At 47.6% G+C, this 19903-nt stretch overlaps 1 protein-coding gene across 4 annotated transcripts in view; it reads right to left on the bottom strand.

Moving 5' to 3' along the window:
* SH3PXD2A (SH3 and PX domains 2A) overlaps positions 1 to 18525 on the bottom strand; it is a 396876-nt gene extending 378351 nt beyond the window's left edge. For 3 of the 4 annotated variants that reach the window (XM_050957985.1, XM_050957988.1, XM_050957987.1), the window contains exon 1: positions 16883 to 17564. In XM_050957985.1, coding sequence (XP_050813942.1) covers positions 16883 to 16954 — 72 coding nt within the window. In that variant the 5' untranslated portion in view covers positions 16955 to 17564. Of the gene's footprint in view, positions 1 to 16882; positions 17565 to 18479 lie in introns of those variants that run through there. The other variant, XM_050957986.1, reaches the window with a different exon arrangement.
* Positions 18526 to 19903: the final 1378 nt, after the last annotated feature.

Genomic DNA, 19903 nt, shown 5'->3' with positions numbered 1-19903 from the left:
AAAGAAGCAAATGGAAGGTCCGGGGCAGGGCCAAAAACATGCCGCTTCTACGCTGAGCTGCATGCCATTCTAGGGGGGTCCGCCACCACTACCCCACCCCTGTCAGTGAATTCCGAGGTGGGGGTGGTAATCTCAGCCATGCCTGAGGATTCTGCAGACGAGGAAGATGAGGAGGAGGAAGAGGAGGACAAGCTTGCAGAGAACACACAGCACTCCGTTCTCCCCAACAGCCAGGAGCTTTTTCTCACCCAGACGGAATTACCCTCCCAGTCCTCCCAAGCCACTAGCCCAGATAATGAAGCCATGGAAGCGACCTCTGGTGAGTGTACCTTTGTAAATATAAAACATGGTTTAAAAGCAAGCATTTTTTAATGATTAATTTGCCCTGAGGACTTGGGATGCATTCGCGGCCAGTGCAGTTATTGGAAAAGTTTGTTAACATGTCTGGGGATGGAGCGGAAATCCTCCAGGGACATCTCCATGAAGCTCTCCTGGAGGTACTCCAAAAGCCTTTGCAGAAGGTTTCTGGGCAAGGCAGCCTTATTCCATCCACCATGGTAGGACACTTGACCACACCATGCATGTAGCAAGTAATCTGGTATCATTGCATGACAAAGCCTAGCTGCGTATGGTCCTGGTGATTGCTGGCATTCAAGCAACATCCATTCTTTATCTCGCTGTGTTATCCTCAGGAGAGTGATATCGTTCACGGTAACCTGGTTGAAATTCAGGAATTTAATTAAGGGGACAGAGATGGCCATTCCTACTGAGCTGTTTGCCTGTTGCTTAAAAGAAATCCTTCCTTGCAGGTAGCCAAGTGGGGAGGGGGGGAGAATGGCGCTGAGCTTTTTCGCATTTGGCTAGCAGGGATCTTCCCTGCTACCAGCCATGCGGTGGGGGGCGGAAGGGGGTGATTAGCAGTGATCTTCCATGATACCAGCCATGCGGTGGGGGGAGGGGTAAAGCGATCATCCCAGAGAATTGGATGGGGGGGTGGTTTCTGCTGCTGCATCTTAACAGGAACGAAGGAGCACTCAACGGGCTTGGCTTCGTATTTGGGAAAGGAGGGCACTGTGTATATGAAGGCTGCAGAAACCGAAAGACAATGGCTTACCATGGCTGCAAGCAAGCTGAATTCTGCTGCCCGGACCTGCATCTGTGAGATCTCTAACATCAGAGCCACAGGCACTCAATATTAAGATGCAAAATACGATCTTGTAGTGAAATCACATGTGCTATGTAAGGTGAATAGTGTTTTTCACTGTGAAAGAGTATAACCATTGTTCTGTAAAATGTATCTTTTAAAATACTTCTCTCCCTTTTTTACCTCTCTCATGCAGCTGCAAATTTTTCAAGCCTCCCTACTCCATCCCGAAAGCTATCTCTGATAAGGTGGAGGAAAAAAAAGATGCGAGAAATGTTCTCGGAAATCATGGAAGTGACCCGCAATGAAAGAGCTCATCTGAATGAGTGGAAGGACATGGTATCAAATTACAGGAAAGAAGCCAGTGAACGTGAGGACAAGAGGAACCAGCGTGAGGAGAGGAGAGACGCTCAAGATCAGAGGTGTAGGCAGGAAGATCCGCGGTGGCGGCATTCAACGCTGGGGCTGCTGCGTGATCAAACTGACATGCTCCGGCGTCTGGTGGAGCTTCAGGAACAGCAGCAGGATCACAGAGTGCCGCTGCAGCCCCTGTGTAACCACCCTCACCCCTCACCATGTTCCATATCTTCCTCACCCAAACGTGTAAGAACGCGTGGGGGGAGGCTTTGTGCACTCACCCACTCCACCCCCGTGGACAGCCCAACCAAAAGGCTGTCAGTACTTTGAAATTTTTTTAGTGGCCTTTTCCTTCCCTCGTATCCTCCTCCCAAACCACACCTGGGATACCTTGTCAGTTCTCTCCCTCTTTTTATAATGACTTTTTAATAAAGAAACATGATTTTTAAACGATAGTGACTTTATTTCCTTAAGCAAGCTGTAATCGAAGGGGGAGGGTGGGTTGCTTACAGGGAATGAGTCAATCAAGGGGGGGCATTCATCAAGGGGAAACAAACACAACAGTCACACCGTACCCTGGCCCGTGATGAAACTCATTTTCAAAGCTTCTCTGATGTGCACCACTTCCTGGTGTGCTCTTCTAATTGCCCTGGTGTCTGGTTGTGCGTAACCTGCGGCCAGGTGATTTGCCTCAGCTTCCCACCCCGCCATAAAGGTCTCCCCCTTACTCTCACAGAGATTGTGGTGCACACAGCAAGCAGCAATAACAATGGGGATATTGGTTTGGCTGAGGTCTGAGCGAGTCAGTAATGTGCGCCAGCGCGCCTTTAAACGGCCAAATGCACATTCTACCACTATTCTGCACTTGCTCAGCCTGTCGTTGAACAGCTCCTGACTACTGTCCAGGCTGCCTGTGTATGGCTTCATGAGCCACGGCATCAAGGGGTAGGCTGGGTCACCCAGGATAATTACAGGCATTTCAACATCCCCAACTGTTATTTTCTGGTCTGGGAAGTAATTCCCTTGCTGGAGACGTTTAAACAGAGTAGTGTTCCTGAAGACGCAAGCGTCATGAACCCTTCTTGGCCATCCCTCGCGGATGTTGCAAAACGTCCCTTGTGATCCACCAGTGCTTGCAGCACCATTGAAAAGTACCCCTTGCAATTTATGTACTGGGTGCCCTGGTGCTCTGGTGCCAAGATAGGGATATGGCTTCCATCTATTGCCCCACCACAGTCAGGGAATTCCATTGCAGCAAAGCCATCCACTATGACCTGCATGTTTCCCAGAGTCACAAGCTTTCGTAGCAGCAGCTTAATAATTGCTTTGGCTACTTGTATCACAGCAGCCCCCACAGTAGATTTTCCCACTCCAAACTGATTCCCGACTGACCGGTAGCTGTCTGGCGTTACAAGCTTCCAGAGGGCTATTGTCACTCGCTTCTCCACTGTGAGGGCTGCTCTCATCTTGGTATTATGGCGTTTCAGGGCAGAGGAAAGCAAGTGACATAGTTCCACGAAAGTGCCCTTACGCTTGCGAAAGTTTCGCAGCACTGTGAATCGTCCCAAACCTGCAAAACTATGCGGTCCCACCAGTCTGTGCTTGTTTCCTGGGCCCAAAATCGGCGTTCAATGGCTAGAAACTGCCCCATTACCAGCAGGCTCTCCAAAGTGCAGGGGCCCGTGGTTTGAGAGAATTCTGCGTCCATGTCCTCATCACTCTCGTTGCCGCTCTGCCATAGCCACCTCCTCCTCGCCTGGCTTTGCAGGTCCTGGTTCAGCACAGACTGCACAAGAATGCGCGAGGTGTTTACAACGTCCACAATTGCGGTCTTGATCTGAGCAGGGTCCATGCTTTATGTGCTATGGCGTTTGCACAGTTCACCCAGGAAAAAAGGCGCGAAACGGTTGTCTGCTGCTTTCACAGAGGGAGGGGTGAGGCTGTACCCAGAACCACCCGCGACAATGTTTTTTGCCCCATCAGGCACTGGGATCTCAACCCAGAATTCCAAGGGGCGGGGGAGACTGCGGGAACTATGGGATAGCTACCCACAGTGCAACGCTCCAGAAATCGACGCTAGCCTTGGTACATGGACGCACATCACCAAATTAATGTGCTTAGTGTGGCCGCGTGCATTCGACTTTATAAAATCTGTTTTACAAAACTGGTTTATGTAAAATCGGAATAATCCCGTAGTGTAGACACACCCCTAGATGCATGGTATTGGCTTGTAAATGTGTGATAGTGTCTGAAAGCTAGCGGTACTATGCAGCAGAGGCGGGAGCTGGAAGTGAGGTTCACTTCCTTAATGTGTTTAATGTTTTTTCTAACCTTAGCTGTTCATGACTCTACAGCTCTAATATTAGCAACCTGCAGTGAGTTTAGGGTGTTCGGTTGACGTGATACAGTTGAGGAATATGCTGGGAAGGCACCAATTTCATCTCACTCCATATAGCACCTGATTATGCCATAATTCCTGCCCTGTGGCCAAGAGCTTGACTCTTGCTTCTCCATTAGCCTCTGTTGCCTAGGAGGGAGGAATACTGGATCTGCATACAAATTAGGGTCCCCTCCTTCACCCCACCCAACTGGCAGGAGTCTTCCTGTCTTCAGGCTACCTGGCTAAATTAAGAGAGAATTTTGGACAGAGCTCAAAGTCAACTGAAATGGATCACAGTATTATGTCTACACTACCGCTGATGATGGCAAAACTTATGTCACTTGGAGGTGTGAAAAGAACAACAACTTTGAACAAGATAAATTTCGCCAGCGTAAGCGGCAGTATGTGCAGTGTTATGTTGGCGGGAGGCGCTCTCCCGCCAGCACAGAGCAGCTACACAGGTGATCTTGCAGTGGTGCAGCTGTGCCACTTTAAGCTCGCTAGGGTAGACGTGGTCTGAGTAATGTTTTGTTTTGTTTTTTGAATGATCCATTCCTGGACATTAAGATTGCAATTAAAACCTTTGCAACGCAACCTGATGCAGTGGTACCTTCTTAGGTTTACAGACAGCCTAAAACAATAGTTCTAAGAAAGGTATGAAGAACCCAACTCCAATTTCTGTGTTAATTCTGAAACCTTAATTGTTAATGTGGCTACTGAACTTTTCCACAGAAACATCCACCTAATGTGCTTCTGTGTGGTATGATATTAACAGAAGTTAGAGAAGGGGAAAAACCTATTAGACTACCTGAGCCATCCACTGGGATCACTGAAAGATTGTTCCCTATAATCTGTTTTCCAGAGCTTTGTCCACTATAGATTTAGGATGTCACAAGCAATTTAATTTCTACTCTCTCTCTTGGGAGACAATTCCACAGCCTAATACATCCCCAGAAAAGACTAAGGTTTCAAGTGAAGAAGCTGCCACAGCAGTAAATACAAAATAGAAATATCATGGCATTTTTTTATGAGACATGGACCTGGGCTGCAAAATTGGGCTACAAATCCCACCTACATGAAGAAATATTTGGATCTGAGGCTTTGTTTTGCTACGTTTAGAGTTGGAGGGCTGGTGAAATGTTTGGGTATGGATCTAAACCCCCACAAAGCTTGGGCATTTTCTACTCAAAGGTTTTAGTTCCAGCCCATCTCTATCTTTTATTTAAGAAGAAAATTTCTAATAGCAACAATTTATTAGCACACAAAGTTTTCAAACCCAGGTGCCTAGAATTAGACACCTGAATAAGAGTGGCCTGAGTTTAGAAGTGCTGAGCATCCACAAATTCCACTAACATCAACGGGAGCAGCAGCTCTCAGAATCAGAGCACTTTTGCCTAGGGATTCGGGACCCTATCTTTAGGCACTGACAACATTGGCCATGGTTTCTAGAACCTCTTCAAAGTTTTCCCATGAGGCTGCACTGGGCTTTTGACCAGCACTTTGCGTAAGACACAGACCATACTGAGAAGAAAAAGCCTGGGAATTCAGATAATGGCCTACAATGAATGGGCATTCACTGACTCCAGTGCCGCTGACTTGGCTTCAAAGCCTGGCTTCTGCTAAAACCATGACGTGCTACTAAGTTTACTAGCAGGGAAATCCAAAGGGTTGGAAATGGGCCTGTGAAAAAAGTGACTTAACAGCTTTCTGACAGGCCAACAAATTAAAGACTATTGTCACTGGGGCAGGGCCAGGCTCTCCTGGAGACCATCCAGGAGTTTGAGGTCACTGAGAGACTCACGAGTACGTCAGCTAGAGTACATTGCCATGTCATCTTGGTCACCCTGCAGGACCTTTCCTTTAACCCTTTGCTACCCAGTTGTGCTTTTAAGACAGTGTCTTTTCCTTTTAGTAAAAGGAATCTGGCGCAATTCTGCTGCAGTTTCCTATTTACTTAGAAATAAACCTGCAGTGAAGGGAAACTGGACAGGCCAGGACATTTGGGATGGATTACAGAGTTTTTCCATCTTTGGGTTACCTGTTCTAAGCTAGCTTCCTGTCAACAGTGATGTGGACAAATTGGAGAGCATCCAGGGGAGGGCAACAAAAATTATCAAGGGACTGGGTCACATGACTTCCAAGGAGAGGCTGAGGGAACTGGGCTTATTTAGTCTGCAGAAGAGAAGAGTGAGGGGGGATTCAATAGCTGCTTTCAACTATCTGAAAGGGAGTTCCAAAAAGGATGGAGCCAGGCTGTTCTCAGTGGTAGCAGATGTCAGAACAAGAAGCAATGGTCTCAAGTTGCAGTGAGGGAGGTCTAGGCTGGATATTAGGAAACACTATTTCACTAGGAGGGTGGTGAAGCACTGCAATGGGTCACCTAGGGAGGTGATGGAATCTCCATCCCTAGAGGTTTTTAAGGCCCATCTTGACAAAGCCCTGGCTGGGATGATTTAGTTGGTGTTGGTCCTGCTTTGAGCAGGGGGTTGGACTAGATGACCTCCTGAGGTCTCTTCCAACCCTGATATTCTATGATTCTATGACTGGAGCAGGTGAGCCCCATCCAGCTAATTAAAGAGAGCTGGGCTACACCTGGGCCTGCAAAGGGTTACTAGTAGGCAACTAGGAAGAAAGGACTGAGGAAGGCTGAGCCTGGTCAGCAGAGGCCACACTGGAGTGGAGCTAACTCCTCTGGTGAGTCCCTGGAGCCAGGAGCTGAAGGACGTAACCCTACAGCTCCAAGAGGGGAGCAGAGCTGGAGGAGATAGGAAAGTTGCCAGGAGCTGGAGAGCCAGAGACTCCTGGGAGGGTAGTCCTGAAGTCTGGTGCCCGGTATTGACTTAAGACTGCGTTCTGGTTGTTTCTTAACAATGGTTAAGAAAGAATAAACCTCCTTGACTGGGATTGGCCATGGCAGCACATGTCAGGACACGGGCTGCAGTGTCTCTTCCCATCCCCCAGTGACACAGGTGCTAAGGCTTTATACATGACAGAACAGAGTGGCCAGGTGAATTGATATTAGGACCAGGAATTCCTATGTTTCTAATCCCAGCTCCACCTACTGCGAAACCACAGGATAATTGCTCAACAACGCCTTGTGCCTCAGTTTACTCATTTGTAAAATGAGGTTGACCCCAACCTACTTATCCAAAGGAGCTGGGGGGTTCATCGAGGTGTCTGGCACTTTGAATATGAGAAGGGGTATATGGGTATTATTATTATTATTATTATTATTATGTAAAACACCTGAGTTAGTACTGCACATGTTTTCAGTTGCTTTTTAACCCTCCCTACCTCAGCCATCACTACATTTTTTAAAACAACATGCTATATTAGAAATGAAGCTGGGCCTCTCTTGGTCTATTCTGTTCACAGGTCCACACACACTCACAGAAGGTTTCCTTCCACAGCTTCTGGGTTCCCTCTTTCCTGCTCTCAGGAGCTAGTTCAAGAGTTCATTTTAATCCTTTCAGGGAAAGGTTGAACTCTGCTCCCTTGGTATCCTGCTGTTAATTGATTTATCTCGTTAGACTGACCTCACACTTGGTAAAGCACCCCCAGCCTTTCATTTATTTATACCTGCTCCTGTATTTTTCACTTCATGCATCTGATGAAGTGGGTTCTAGCCCACAAAAGCTTATGCCCAAATACATCTGTTAGTCTCTAAGGTGCCACAAGGACTCGTCGTTGTTTTTGCTAAGTAAAGGGGAAGTGAAGAGGAAGAATATCACTTAACCTGCTCTGCTCCTCCTGTGGCTTCGCTCCAGGAAAATACTTAGCAAGTTCTTGTTTGTTTATCAGTTCCAAGAGATTTTAATGCTGAGGAAAGTGGCTAGACTGATAGCCCTGGGCGACTACAGGACCCCACTTATCACAGCACTGCCAGTGACTGTGCATGCTTTCCTATCTCAACCTAGTGCTGGAAAGCCTGACGGACCACCTCTTGCAGGAAGAGAGTCCAACATAAAGCATCCGCTCCTGTAGCAATTGGACTGAGACCCTCAGCTTGTTTCATCTGAGGCCAGACAGCTGTCAGATGGCAGACAGAACTTGTCACCAATCTGGGCAAAATCTGGTGAGTATGCATAAATCCCCTTCATTCCCCCCTCCCCCATTCTCCAGCTACCAGACCTGGGGGAAGAGCTCAAGACCTCTGCCTTGCAGCAGGGTGGTGGGGCAGCAGCTTCTGCCTAGCTGGGGTCTTGGGGCTTCAGCAGGAGCAGGGCTGAAGCCCCAAGCCCCGTGAGGCATCACCTGCAGGGCTGAAACCTCGAGCTCTGGCAGGTGTGCTCCAGCTCTCGCTGAAGATTGTTGTATGCAGCTTGGAGGGTCAGTAAGCTTGGCCACCTCTGCTCTGGTGTTGTTAAATAGTTTCCATGCAGTTTGCAGGCATTTCACTGCTGTGACTGTTCTTTTTCACTTACCTAGCTTCCTCATTTATGTTTAGTTCCCTTTTTGGAAGCAAAATGCTACTGTGGTGGTGAGTTTTGTTTGGGTTATTTTTTTTGCTTGTTTTTGGTATCCATCCCCCCCCCAAATTATATCACATTTAATTATATTATGGTTGCTATTACTGAGCAGTTCAGCTATATTCACCTCTTGGACCAGATCCTGTATGGCACTTGGGACTAAATCCAAAAAGTTGCTTCCCCCCCTTGAGGGTTCCAGGACTAGCTGCTCCAAGAAACAAGTCCCTGACTATCACTTACAAAACTCATTTCTCCTGTGATGAGCAGAAAAGACAAGTCTATAACAGCTATTAGTAAACTGGTCCATGTCCTGTGCGAGCGTAGACACCGCATTACCTATGCTGACAACAACAGTCCTCACGCAAATATTCCACAACACCCAACGCTGACCGCTCTGGTCACCATTGTGAACTCCACTGCCCAGGGGTCACAGATGCACTCAGTCTTCCTCAACCCTTTAAAGCTCCTTGAAAGTTTGAAATTGGCATATACACTAACCTGTGTGTGTTTAACGAGGGAGGCTATTAAGTAGTCGAGACTTTGTTTAAAAAAGTTTTATAAAAGCCAGTATTAGATTACTGTGCAGGACTCTGCATGCTTCATGAACTATTTCTACTGCATGCCCAAGGCAAAAAGGTATCAGTTTCATTTACAACATGGTACCACTTGACTGTACTATACAAAGCTCTCAAGTGCCTTCCAGCATCCCTACTCTTCCCTGTCATCTCTGAGAACTGCTCCTTCTTGTGCTAGCAGGCATTGACTCAGGGGAAGTGACATAAAAAAGGCAGATAAAAAAAATGTACAGTAGAAAGTGTCCAGCTGTTTCCTCCCAAATGACTACATGAGAGAGCTGGTATGTCACTTCCTGATGCAGGTAGAGTCCCATTGAATCCTTCTTCCTGTTTAATTCTTATGAAATGGGAAGTGACTTTTAGGAAGCCAATGACATACTCCAAGGGCTCGTAATTTTTCTAGTTGTGTATTTTAATCCATTACCAGATGCTTTAACCAGTAGCCAGACTGTCTTCCAATGTAAGGGCCAGAGACAGCAGATTTGAGTTCTATTACCAGCTACTCCACTGAGTCACTGAGCTTGAGGAGTTAGCCTTTTTCTCTTCAATTGCCCCATCTGTAAGAGAAGCACAGTACAGACCTAGCTCCCAGCAGGGATGCTGACACAGTGATTAAGGCTCTCATCCTGCAAGCTGCTTCACACACGGACCCTTACACAGTTCCTTTGAAGTCAGGGAGGTTTGGTACAGGTGCAGGAGCTCGCTTGCGGAGGGCAGCTTACAGGACTCAAATGTTTGTACAGCACCGTTGAGTGTAGGTAACATTTTCAGAAGTGCCTGTGTGCCTTAGCAGCCTAAAGCCTTTTCTACATGTATAAGATGCACCCATTTAACTTAAAATTTTAAGCAACTAACTGGAGGGGCCATGAGTCTCCCACTTTTTGAAAGAGGATGGGCCTGGCCCATCCACTTTTCACCATGGGCCCCACCCCCTTCCCCTCCTCTTTCCTCCTGCCCCCCCCCCCCAAGGCCTCGTCCCCCCAGCCAGCAGCTGGAGCATGGGCAGCCGTGAGATCCCCACCACCCAAGAGCAGCCCTCCACTCTTACCATGGACAGGCTGTAACTCTTCAGCCCCGCTGCCAGGTCGGAATGTGGTTTGAGGTAAGAACCATCCAGGCAGCTGTGGAGAGCTGCAGATCCTCCACCTGCCTTTGGCAGCGTTCGGGGTGGGGACTGCTTTTGGGCCCCCTAGCAACCCCAGAAGGTGAGGTGAGCAGGGCCAGGGAGGCTGGGTGCCTCCCAGCTTTGCCAGGGCCAGGGGAGGGAGGGGGGAGGAGAGGAAGGGCAGAGGCAGGGAAATGGTTTTGGAAAGGCTCCACCACCCCTGCCTCCAGCAGCTGTCCCACAATGCCCAACACTGACCGCTCTGGTCACAATTGTGAACTCCACTGTCTGGGGGTCACTGGGAGCAGAAGCCACCCCTCCCCTCACCCTTTAAAGACCTTTCATGAATTTTTGAAATGACTTTTCCCAATTGCCCAGTTTTGCGAACACACCTAGTAAATTTCCATGTTTGTGTGCAACTGCCCAGTTGACCATGCCAGCTAACACTCCAGGCACTCTCCAGCCTGGAGGAGACAGGACATATTGGCTCTTTGGGGAGTGCGAGGAGAAGAGGCTGTGCAGGCACAGCTACAGACCAGCCCTAGAAATGTGGATATCTACAAGCAGATTTCACAGGGGTATGCAGGAGAAGGGGTATGAGAAGGATCAGCAGCAATGCCACAGGCAAACCAGAAGCCCAGGGAGGCAGAGAGCCAATCCAGTGCCAAGCCACAGACCTGCCACTTTTACAAAGAGTTGTACGCCATATTTGATGGAGATTCCACCACCCTGCGGACCACTGTGGATACCTCCGAGGACCCCGGCCATAAACAGCAAGGAGGAGGGACTTGCAGCTGGGGGATCAAGCTATGCTGAGCGCCATGGCCAGTTTGAGACTCCATGGCAGTCCAGTCAGTCCCAGCAGTCAAGCACAGGCAAGTCCAGTGCAGAAGAAGGAGCCTCAGTTAAGTGTGTAAATGTATTTCCCATTACAATGATGTACCAATGGCGCACCCTCAGCCATAGTTGCACTGAGCTCTTTTAACAGCCCTTGTGTTTGGCTGCTCCAACTCAGCAGACAGCCACTCCACCTCCATCCTGGAGGAAGCTTCCCTCCGCCCTTTGCCTTACAGATAATACGCATGAAATAACACACAGCTATAACCATTCAATTATTTTCCTCACAGAGATCCAGTCTGGTGAGTAAACAACACCAGCGTCCTTTCAACCTACCAAAAGCACATTCAACTGACATTCTGCACCAGCTGGGCCTGTAGTTGAATCTTTCCTTGGTGCTGTTGAGGAGGCTGACGTACAGCTTCATAACCATGGGAGCAAGGGTCAGGCTGGATTCCCCAGGACCACTACTGGCATTTCAACATTGCCAATGATAAGCCACTGGTCAGGAAATAGTGTCCCTGCTTGCAGCTTTCTGACCAGTCCTGAATTCTTGAAGATATGAGTATCATACACTTTCCCTGACCAGCCAACATTGATGTTTGTGACATATCCCCAGTGACCCACGAATGCTTGCCTAACCTCGCAAAAGCAGTTCTTCCTGTTGATATACTCTGGGTCAAGGTGGGTTGATGCCAAAATAGGGACGTTCAAACCATCTATCACTCCAACTCAGTTTGGGAACCCCACTGCTGTAGATCCACCCACTACACCTTTCACATTCCCAAGAGCCCCAGTCCTTCACAGAAGGAGAAAATTAATAGCCCTGCACATTTGCATGACAGTGGCCCCAGAGCGGATTTTCCAACTCCAGAATGGTTTCCCATTGACTGCTAGCAATCCAGCAATACAAGTTTCTACAGTGCGATCACCTCTAGCTTCTCCACTGACATCGCATCTCTCATTCTTGTATCCCTGCACTGGAGGACTGGGACAAGCTTGGTGCACAGATCCAGGAACATGGCCTTTCACATTCAAAAGTTCTGAAGCCACTTCTCGTCGTCCCATACCTGAATTAAGATATGATCCCACCAGATAGTGCCTGTTTCTGAGATCCAAAAGCAGTGCTCCACCATCTGCTCTGTGAATGTCACCAACCACCTTGAATTGGTTTTTGCTACAGCCCACAGCAATCTATCCTCCATGAAACTGATGTTTCCCGCTGATGTGGTTCTTCTTACAGCTGTGCAAATACTGGAGGATCGTGGATCCTGTGCTTGCAATGCTCATGACAATAGTATAGAGCTGTGCAGGTTCCAGACCTCCGTCAGAGTTGGCTGGCAGGGCGGAGGGCCACAAGGGATTTTTTTTTTTAAATGTGTGAAAGTTATGGGATATGGCTGACACTATGGGATGGAGAAAATTGCATGCTGGGAACTTGACTCCTTGTTCCCAGTTGCCCAGGGTGACTTATTTCTGCCCCACCAGGCACTGTCAAAACTTTCCAAAAGACAATGCACTGGATGGTGGTGAGTAGAGAACTAGGATACTTACCCATGATAAGCACCGTGCATCAATGCAAGCTCTCCTGGCGAGTATATATAGCACCAACGCCAGGAATCAACTATGCATGTGGATGAGTGATATACTAACTGTGGCAGCTCTGTGCCAATGTAACTTGCATCAGCCAAAATTTGTAGTGTAGACATGGCCTCAGATCACCCACACCAGCTTAACTAAATGGAGTTGAAATCACACCTTCATTAAACCAGTGCAAATTTCTTGTTTAGACAAGATCTACGTCCCTTCGAAAGCAGGCAGGATTCAGGCTCCTAAATCACTTTTGAAAATGCTACCCCATGTCTAAGACATTGCTAACAATTAACTCAGTTAAAAGCAGGAATGCTTCTTTACATATAAAGGTATATTCCTGTCTGAGGAGCAGCTCTGAATCACTGGCCTTGTGGGGTTTCATGTTTGTTAGCGTCCCCCTAACTCCAGAGCAGATTTGTCTATTTTAGAAAGGGGGAAAAAATAATAATAAGCATCCGCTTGCAATGTCCAGCCCTGCAAACTCAACCTGGGGTCTGAAAGTCAGGGGAAGCCCTTTTTAACCCATGAATAACCAGACACGCATTGCCATACCTGCGCAGCCCCCAGAAGACAGAGGGCAAAATTCAATCCTGCAGCTGGAATTTAGTTACCTACCCCATTGATGCATAAGCCAGAATGGAATCCAGCTCCCACTCCTATGTTAGCTCTATAGGGCTAACAGGAATAGCAAGGATCTTTGTCACTAAAGCAAGTAGACAGGACTCGGAATACACAAGGAGAGCAGATGTGGCAAGTAAGTTGGTGACATTTTAATTAGTCAGTTCTTCAGAAATGCCCACATTTTACAATAATTAGTTTGACCTGCGCAAACTTGTTTGTGACACTGAGCCAGCTCCTACCCTCCCCTTCACAAAAGAGGCAATTCAAGATTTGAACATCTGAATAGAAACACTTATTGCCTTACTACATTCAGAGATTATTAATCACATGCATTGGTTGACAATCATGTTCAAACAGCTCGGGTGAAGTGGTTACAGCTTCTATTTACAGGAATTCATGCAAGATCTATAGTGTGAATCATATGGAGATCACATTAGGAAATAATTACTCTGGCAAGGAATTACAAATAATGTGATTCAGATGGCTGGAGTCAGCGGCATTTTCAACTGCTTCAATTGCAGAAAAGGTCTAACCAGTTCTGTCTGATGTCACAGGCATTCTACCTTTTCTCAGCCTGTGTGCTGTACTGTACCCAAGCACCACTGTCACAGGAAACCAAGAGATGCTGTAAGCAAAAATTTGTACCAATGTGTGTGTCCATTACCTTGGGATCTCAGCATAAGCACTCAAGAGAGTACAGTGATGACAGTAGGAGAATACATATCACCACCATACATCTGGTCAGCTGTGGAGGAGAAGGCAGCTGACATAATGGTGAGGCCATGAATTTGAGAATATGGGAAACAATAGGGTAGAGCTGTACCAGAATAGTTATTCTGGCAGTGGAGACATGGTATACACCAACAGATGGAGTTTTTCTTTCAGCAATGTAACACCACCTCCACAATGACATTAGCTATGCCAACAGAAGCACTCTTCTGTCGGCATAGCTGAATCTACACTGGGGGTTTTGCCAGCATAGCTATGTCAGCTAGGGGGATGTGATTTCCCCCCCACTCACACTTCTGACCACCACAGCTATGCCAACAAAACTCTGGTGTAGACCTGGCCTGATATTGGATGCGAATTTGGAAATGGATGGAGAAGACAACTTCCTCTCATCTCCTGTAACAGCAACCGATTCCAAATCTAAGCATGCCAAATAGGCAGAAAGGCTTGTATGGTCCCCAAAAGATACCGGGCAGTTAGGTAAGGATGTATGAGAGCAAGTTCTGTACTTAAGGCAACCTACAGGGAAGAGAAGCTGTGCCCTTTTCTTGCTGTTTTATGGATATATACAGCAAGACTGCCTGGTTTTGTTTTTTTAATATAACAAAAGACACATTAGAAATTCTGGTCTTGTCTTCCCTGGATGGCTCTACGGTGACTGGAGAAATAGGGAAATTGCCCTGGAAGTGTCAAGAGGAGAAGAGATTTTAGACAGTTTTATAAATGTAAGGTCAACTCTAGCTGTGAAAATAGATTCAAAACCAGAAGATTGGCAGGAAGGTGAACAAGGAACAGGTTTTGTTTCAAACTGTAAATGATGCTCTAGTTTTCAGATCTTTCACATATATCCTGTTATAAAGAATAAAAATAAACCCTTGTAGGTAATTTTTTAAGGACCAAGAAGTTATGATTTTATTTATCTAGCACCTTTTGTAAGTTTATATAGTGTTTTATTTACAGTTACTAAAAACTTCTACATTGAGATCACAACACAGCAATATACTTCAGTCACCTCTGGGGAGACACACAGCAGCCATATAACAGTCAGTCACAACAACATTACACAGGAATTGAAGAACAACTCTTTATCCAACATGAAACCATGGAGGAGTAAGTAGACAGAGTGCAATTGCTCAAGTGGAAATCTGACAGGACATCAAGGTTAACACCTCCATTCTTAGAAGCATGCATAGGACCTATAACTACTTAGGCTGGGAGCTTTAACAAGAGTGCAGCTCCAAGGCGATGTGGCTGCAGGCTAACTGCTCAGAAAGCTTAAACACCGAAGTAAACTATGTCTGGGGCTTTGCCCTGGTTTTTGAGCTGGACCCACAGGTCTACAACTACACTGCATGCTAAGAAGTATGATGACTGATTCATCTTCTATAACATAAAATCAACTCTTCCAGGAAAGTCTGCTAAATGAGTGTTGGTTTTGAGAAGAACATGCCAAAAGGGTTATGTAACTAAAACCCAGACAAAGCTAGAGAATTCAAAAGCCTTGTCTAACTGATGTGTATGTTTCAACCACAGGACACAGAGGCACCAAGGGAGCCTACTCTATTGCATGCCATCAGCACCTTTAGGCAACACCTCCACACAACAGGGACAAACATACTGTAGTACTGATATCTTGGGAGGGTTTGCAGCAATCCCTGTCTGATGTTTCTCCATTTAGCAGTGAGGTGTGAAGACAGAAGGTGAAGCAGACATGAAAAGGAAACAAGTGTTGAGTCTGCCTTGATAACTTGGCAAATACACGTTTCAAAACACAAAGTCTCAAAATTTACAAGACCAAGGAGCAAAATGCTCACTTGATGCCTCAGCACCTCCTCCTTGGCTAACTCCAGAAACCTACAGCAGCCCTGTCCTGCTCTGCTTCCCACTGGACCAGAGCAAGCACTGCACAATTTACTGAATTGGATCAGGGTTTAATAGGCGAGTTAAGGGATCCCTTGCATGCTGAACTGGAACTTTGCTGAGCAAGTAGTGCAAGTCAACCTTAACAATAAAAGGAAACAAAGAAACAAGAGAACAAAGCAACATCAACGCAATCTATTTGGGGTGATGAAAAACTAGTGGGGGGGGAAATTACAGTGAAATCTCTGATAGTCCACACTTATTAAGCTGCTCCTGTACTAAGAGGACTCCTCCATATATAGTGTATGAACTTATCAAGTACAGTTCTCCTCCTCCTCCTTTCATAGAAGGTCACCTCCATTGAACAGTCTCTTTCTATCTTACTTACTTATATGGCCACCCATTATCATAGTAGCTAAGCATCTTACAATCTTGTGTGTATTTAGCCTCATAACCCCCCCCCCCCCCCCCCGAGGTAGATCAGTGCTATCATCCCCATTGTGCAGATGGGGAACTGGTACACAGAGAGGTTAAGTGACTTGCTTAAGGTCACACAGGAAATCTGAGGCAAAGGAGGGAAACTGACCCTGGATTTCCCAGGTTAGCACTCCACCCACTGGAACAGCATCTGTCCTAAGCAAGCACTAGAGATTAAGTGGTTTCACAGTACTCCAGCAATATATAAGAAAACTATCAACTACAAAACTGGGAGAACTATTTGGAATATATTCAACTGCACGGACTTTAAAGGGGCTTCTCTAAAAGACACCGTGTCTTGCATATACTAAAAATACAAATTTTTATACTTCTATGATCTAGGGAGCAGATGGAAAGATATTTCTCCCCACTGGAGTTCAGCTCAAGATGTAGATAGGGTGAGCGACTTGCAGGGTCCTCTCATTAGAACTGTAAATCTAAAAGATTGCAAATCTTTCATTTTGTATATTAGCAAATTCCACTGCAGTGGGGTTTTGGGGCGAGCGGGTGGTTGCTTTTGGCATGGAAAAATGGTTTGTAGAGATTTACTGGGGCACGTACAGAAAACAATCCAGCGATATCACTTTACCTGTATGCTCTTGAAAACACCGTAAATATCTGTTGAATGATGGGGCAATAAATGGCTCAACACATTTGCTCTTATAATAGGATTTGCCCCAGCTACAGCATGCAACATGAATCAGAGGGTAAGCATGTCAACTTGTCTGTACTCACATAGTGCTTAGAAGGGTTTCGCCTTTTCTCCACATCCACCACATTTGCGTCCAGCACGCTGTAGGATAGCATCTTCACACACAAAAACCAGGAAAAGCAAACTGGGCCCAGCTGTATCCTTGTATTATTATTATTATTCTTTCAAATCAGCTCCTCGCCGTCCAGAGGATTTCCTAGGAAGCTGGGAACCTGTGCCCTGCAGAATAAGAATTTTTTAAGTGTCCTAAACAAAACAAAAAAAACGGGAGGAAGGGGGCGTGGATCAACTTCCAAAAATCTTTTCCTCCCCTAGATTTCGCCCCCTCTTGGTAGGTTTATTTCCAAGACTTATCCCTCTTTGGGTGGAAATCGCTAATAGTTAGGAGGGAGATGACAACGAACACTGTCCAGATTTTAGCCTCCGCGAAAAAAACGGGGTGGGAAGCAGAGTGTTTTCAGTTGCTTCCAAGAGCTGGAATAGATGTCCCCTGGGGAGTGGGAGGTAACACACAGTCAGTGTCCAGGTTGCTGTCCTCCACGCGGGGGGGGTGTGACGGGTGTTCTCCAGCTGGCTCGGCCTCCAGGGTTTATTGGGGGCACCGGGGGGGCTCCGCAGCCCCCGGGGAGTTAGCTCCCTTTTGCAGGCTGTCCCCTTGTGTCTGCCTCTCCCCTTGCCTGCCCTGCAGCGGCCGCTCCTTTGTATCTCCTGCGCCCCGCTCCGTGCAGGCTGCCCCCCGGCCCCCCAGCAGCAGCTGCAGCCCCCGGTGGAAGGAAGCTCGGCGCGAGCGGGCCAGGGACGGAGCTGCTCCCCGGGGCGCAGCGGCAGGCAGGCGTGCGCGGCTCCCTTCCCCACCGCGCTCCCTCCGGCGGCTCCGCGCCGGGGCTCGCTCGCTCCCTGCAGGGCCGCTGCCACCGAGCGCTCGGCTCTGACTGCGGCCGGAGAGCTGGCCGGGCAGGGAGAGGGGCCGGCGGGCGAGGGGAGGGGCTGGGCAGGAGGGGAGGGGCTGGCCGCTGCCAGGCGGCAGGGGAGGGGTCAGCTTCCCAGCAGAGATATGGGGGAGGGGTCTGGGGGGGTCGCCCAGCCCGAGCTCCAGGCGGCCAGAGTATAGGATCCTCAGGGACAGCAGGCACAGGGGTCTCCCCCACCCAGCGCTCTAGACCCCCCATGAGACAGCAGGAGGGCTGGGGTCTCTCCCCCCAGAATGGAAGGTGAGGATCTCCCCCGCACACACAGGAGCCAGGTGTTGGCCAAGACCCCACATATGCATTTAAATTTATTATTATTATTATTATTATTTTTAAATCCTAGTCAAAGCATCAGGGAGAGGCTGGTCCAGCTGGGGATTGGCTGTGTTCTCCCTTGGAGCTGTAAGGGTGCTCAGATCCCAGGGGACAGGCACAATAGCTACAACCCATAAAGCCGCATAATACCCCTCTGCGGGATGCTAGCCAAAGGGAGACGGAGCAGGGACTAGTACTTAGAGCAGTGGCCTGGAAAGCAGAACTGATGGTTTCTGTTCCCACTTCTGGCCACTGATCCACTGGGTGCCCTTGGGTATGTTGCTTCCCCTCTGAGAGCCTCAGTTTACAAAATACTTAAAATTGAAACAACATTTACCCTCCTCATAAGGCTGCCATGAAATCTCATTATAAGGGCACTGCCTTCTCTCTGTAATTAATACTGCAGCCAGCTTTCCATTATGAGACTGGAGGGGGCAAAAACAGATCGTGTTGATTTAGCATTACAGTAGTGCAGGGGTCAGCAACCTCTGACACACAGCTCACCAGGGTAAGCACCCTGGCCGGCTGGGCCCATTTGTTTAGCTGCCGTGCCGGCAGGTTCGGCCAATCGCGGCTCCCACTGGCCGCAGTTCGCCGCTCCAGGCCAATGGGGGAGGCGGGAAGCTGCGGCCAGCACATCCCTTGGCCCGCACTGCTTCCCACAGCCAGGGGGAGCCCAATCAGCCAAACCTGTCAACCGGCAGGTAAACAAACCGGGCCGGCCCCCCAGGGTGCTTACCCTGGTGAGCTGCATGCCAGAGGTTGCTGACCCCTGCAGTTGTGCATCAGGGCCACAACTGAGAAAGGACTCCCGTTTTGCTAGGCACATAACAAACCCAGACTAAGGGAGCTTACGGTCTAAACAGACAAGGGAAATAGTCTTACGGCCAGGTTTCAGGGGCTGGGGAATGGAGGCCCAAATGGATGAAGAGTAGGATTTTCAACAGCTCTCAATGGTTCCCTACTGCTTTTAGAAATTCACCCCAGGTGACTTGTCCACAAGTGTCATGTGTGACTTTGGGCAAGCTGAGTATGGACCAACGCTCCCATGTCGCAGTCAAGAGCTACAAGTGCAAAATCACCCTTCCTCCTTCAGACAGAATTGTTGCACTGGCCCCAAGCTGACCTGCATAGATCTGATCTATGGTCACAGGAGATAGGACAAAAATTGAGGGGACATCAAGCAAGCCTGTTTCTCTAACTTCTTGAAAACCCATATTGGTTATATTTTTTGTTTGAGGTCTAATATTCCCTTCCCCCAGTCACATTTAAAAGCCAGCCTGCCCTAGAAATTTCAGAATGCTTTTATTCATAAGAGCTTCACAAGATCTAATGCATATGATTACTTTGGAGACAGTCACCTCAAAAAAGGAAGTTATAAATACTCCGGCTGCCTTTAGCTATCTTTATAGAGTTCATTAGTCCATTGCCAAATTCATTAGTCACCAAAGGTTTTTACCCCTGCACAGACGGGACTTATACAACATGAATGCCCCAGGTCTTTCAAAAACACAGACCAAGAAAGCACCCAGACCAAGGTAGAAAACCCCTTTATATGAAGATAGAATTATGTATCAACTCCTTTATAAAAGCTTTATGAAAGGTGTAAGGTTGTAAATGTGCACCTTTAAAACTGTACACTTTTGTACATGATTAGAATATAAATAATGAAGATGTTAGCATACTGACATTACAAAGCAATAGATAGTTAAAATCCTGGATATTAAATTTTAACCCTTTGCTTTGAATTAAGTGTGAAAG

The sequence above is a fragment of the Gopherus flavomarginatus genome, chromosome 6, assembly GCF_025201925.1.
Source record: "Gopherus flavomarginatus isolate rGopFla2 chromosome 6, rGopFla2.mat.asm, whole genome shotgun sequence".
Classification (NCBI taxonomy): Eukaryota; Metazoa; Chordata; order Testudines; family Testudinidae; genus Gopherus; species Gopherus flavomarginatus.
This window is presented reverse-complemented; position numbering and strand designations above follow the sequence as displayed.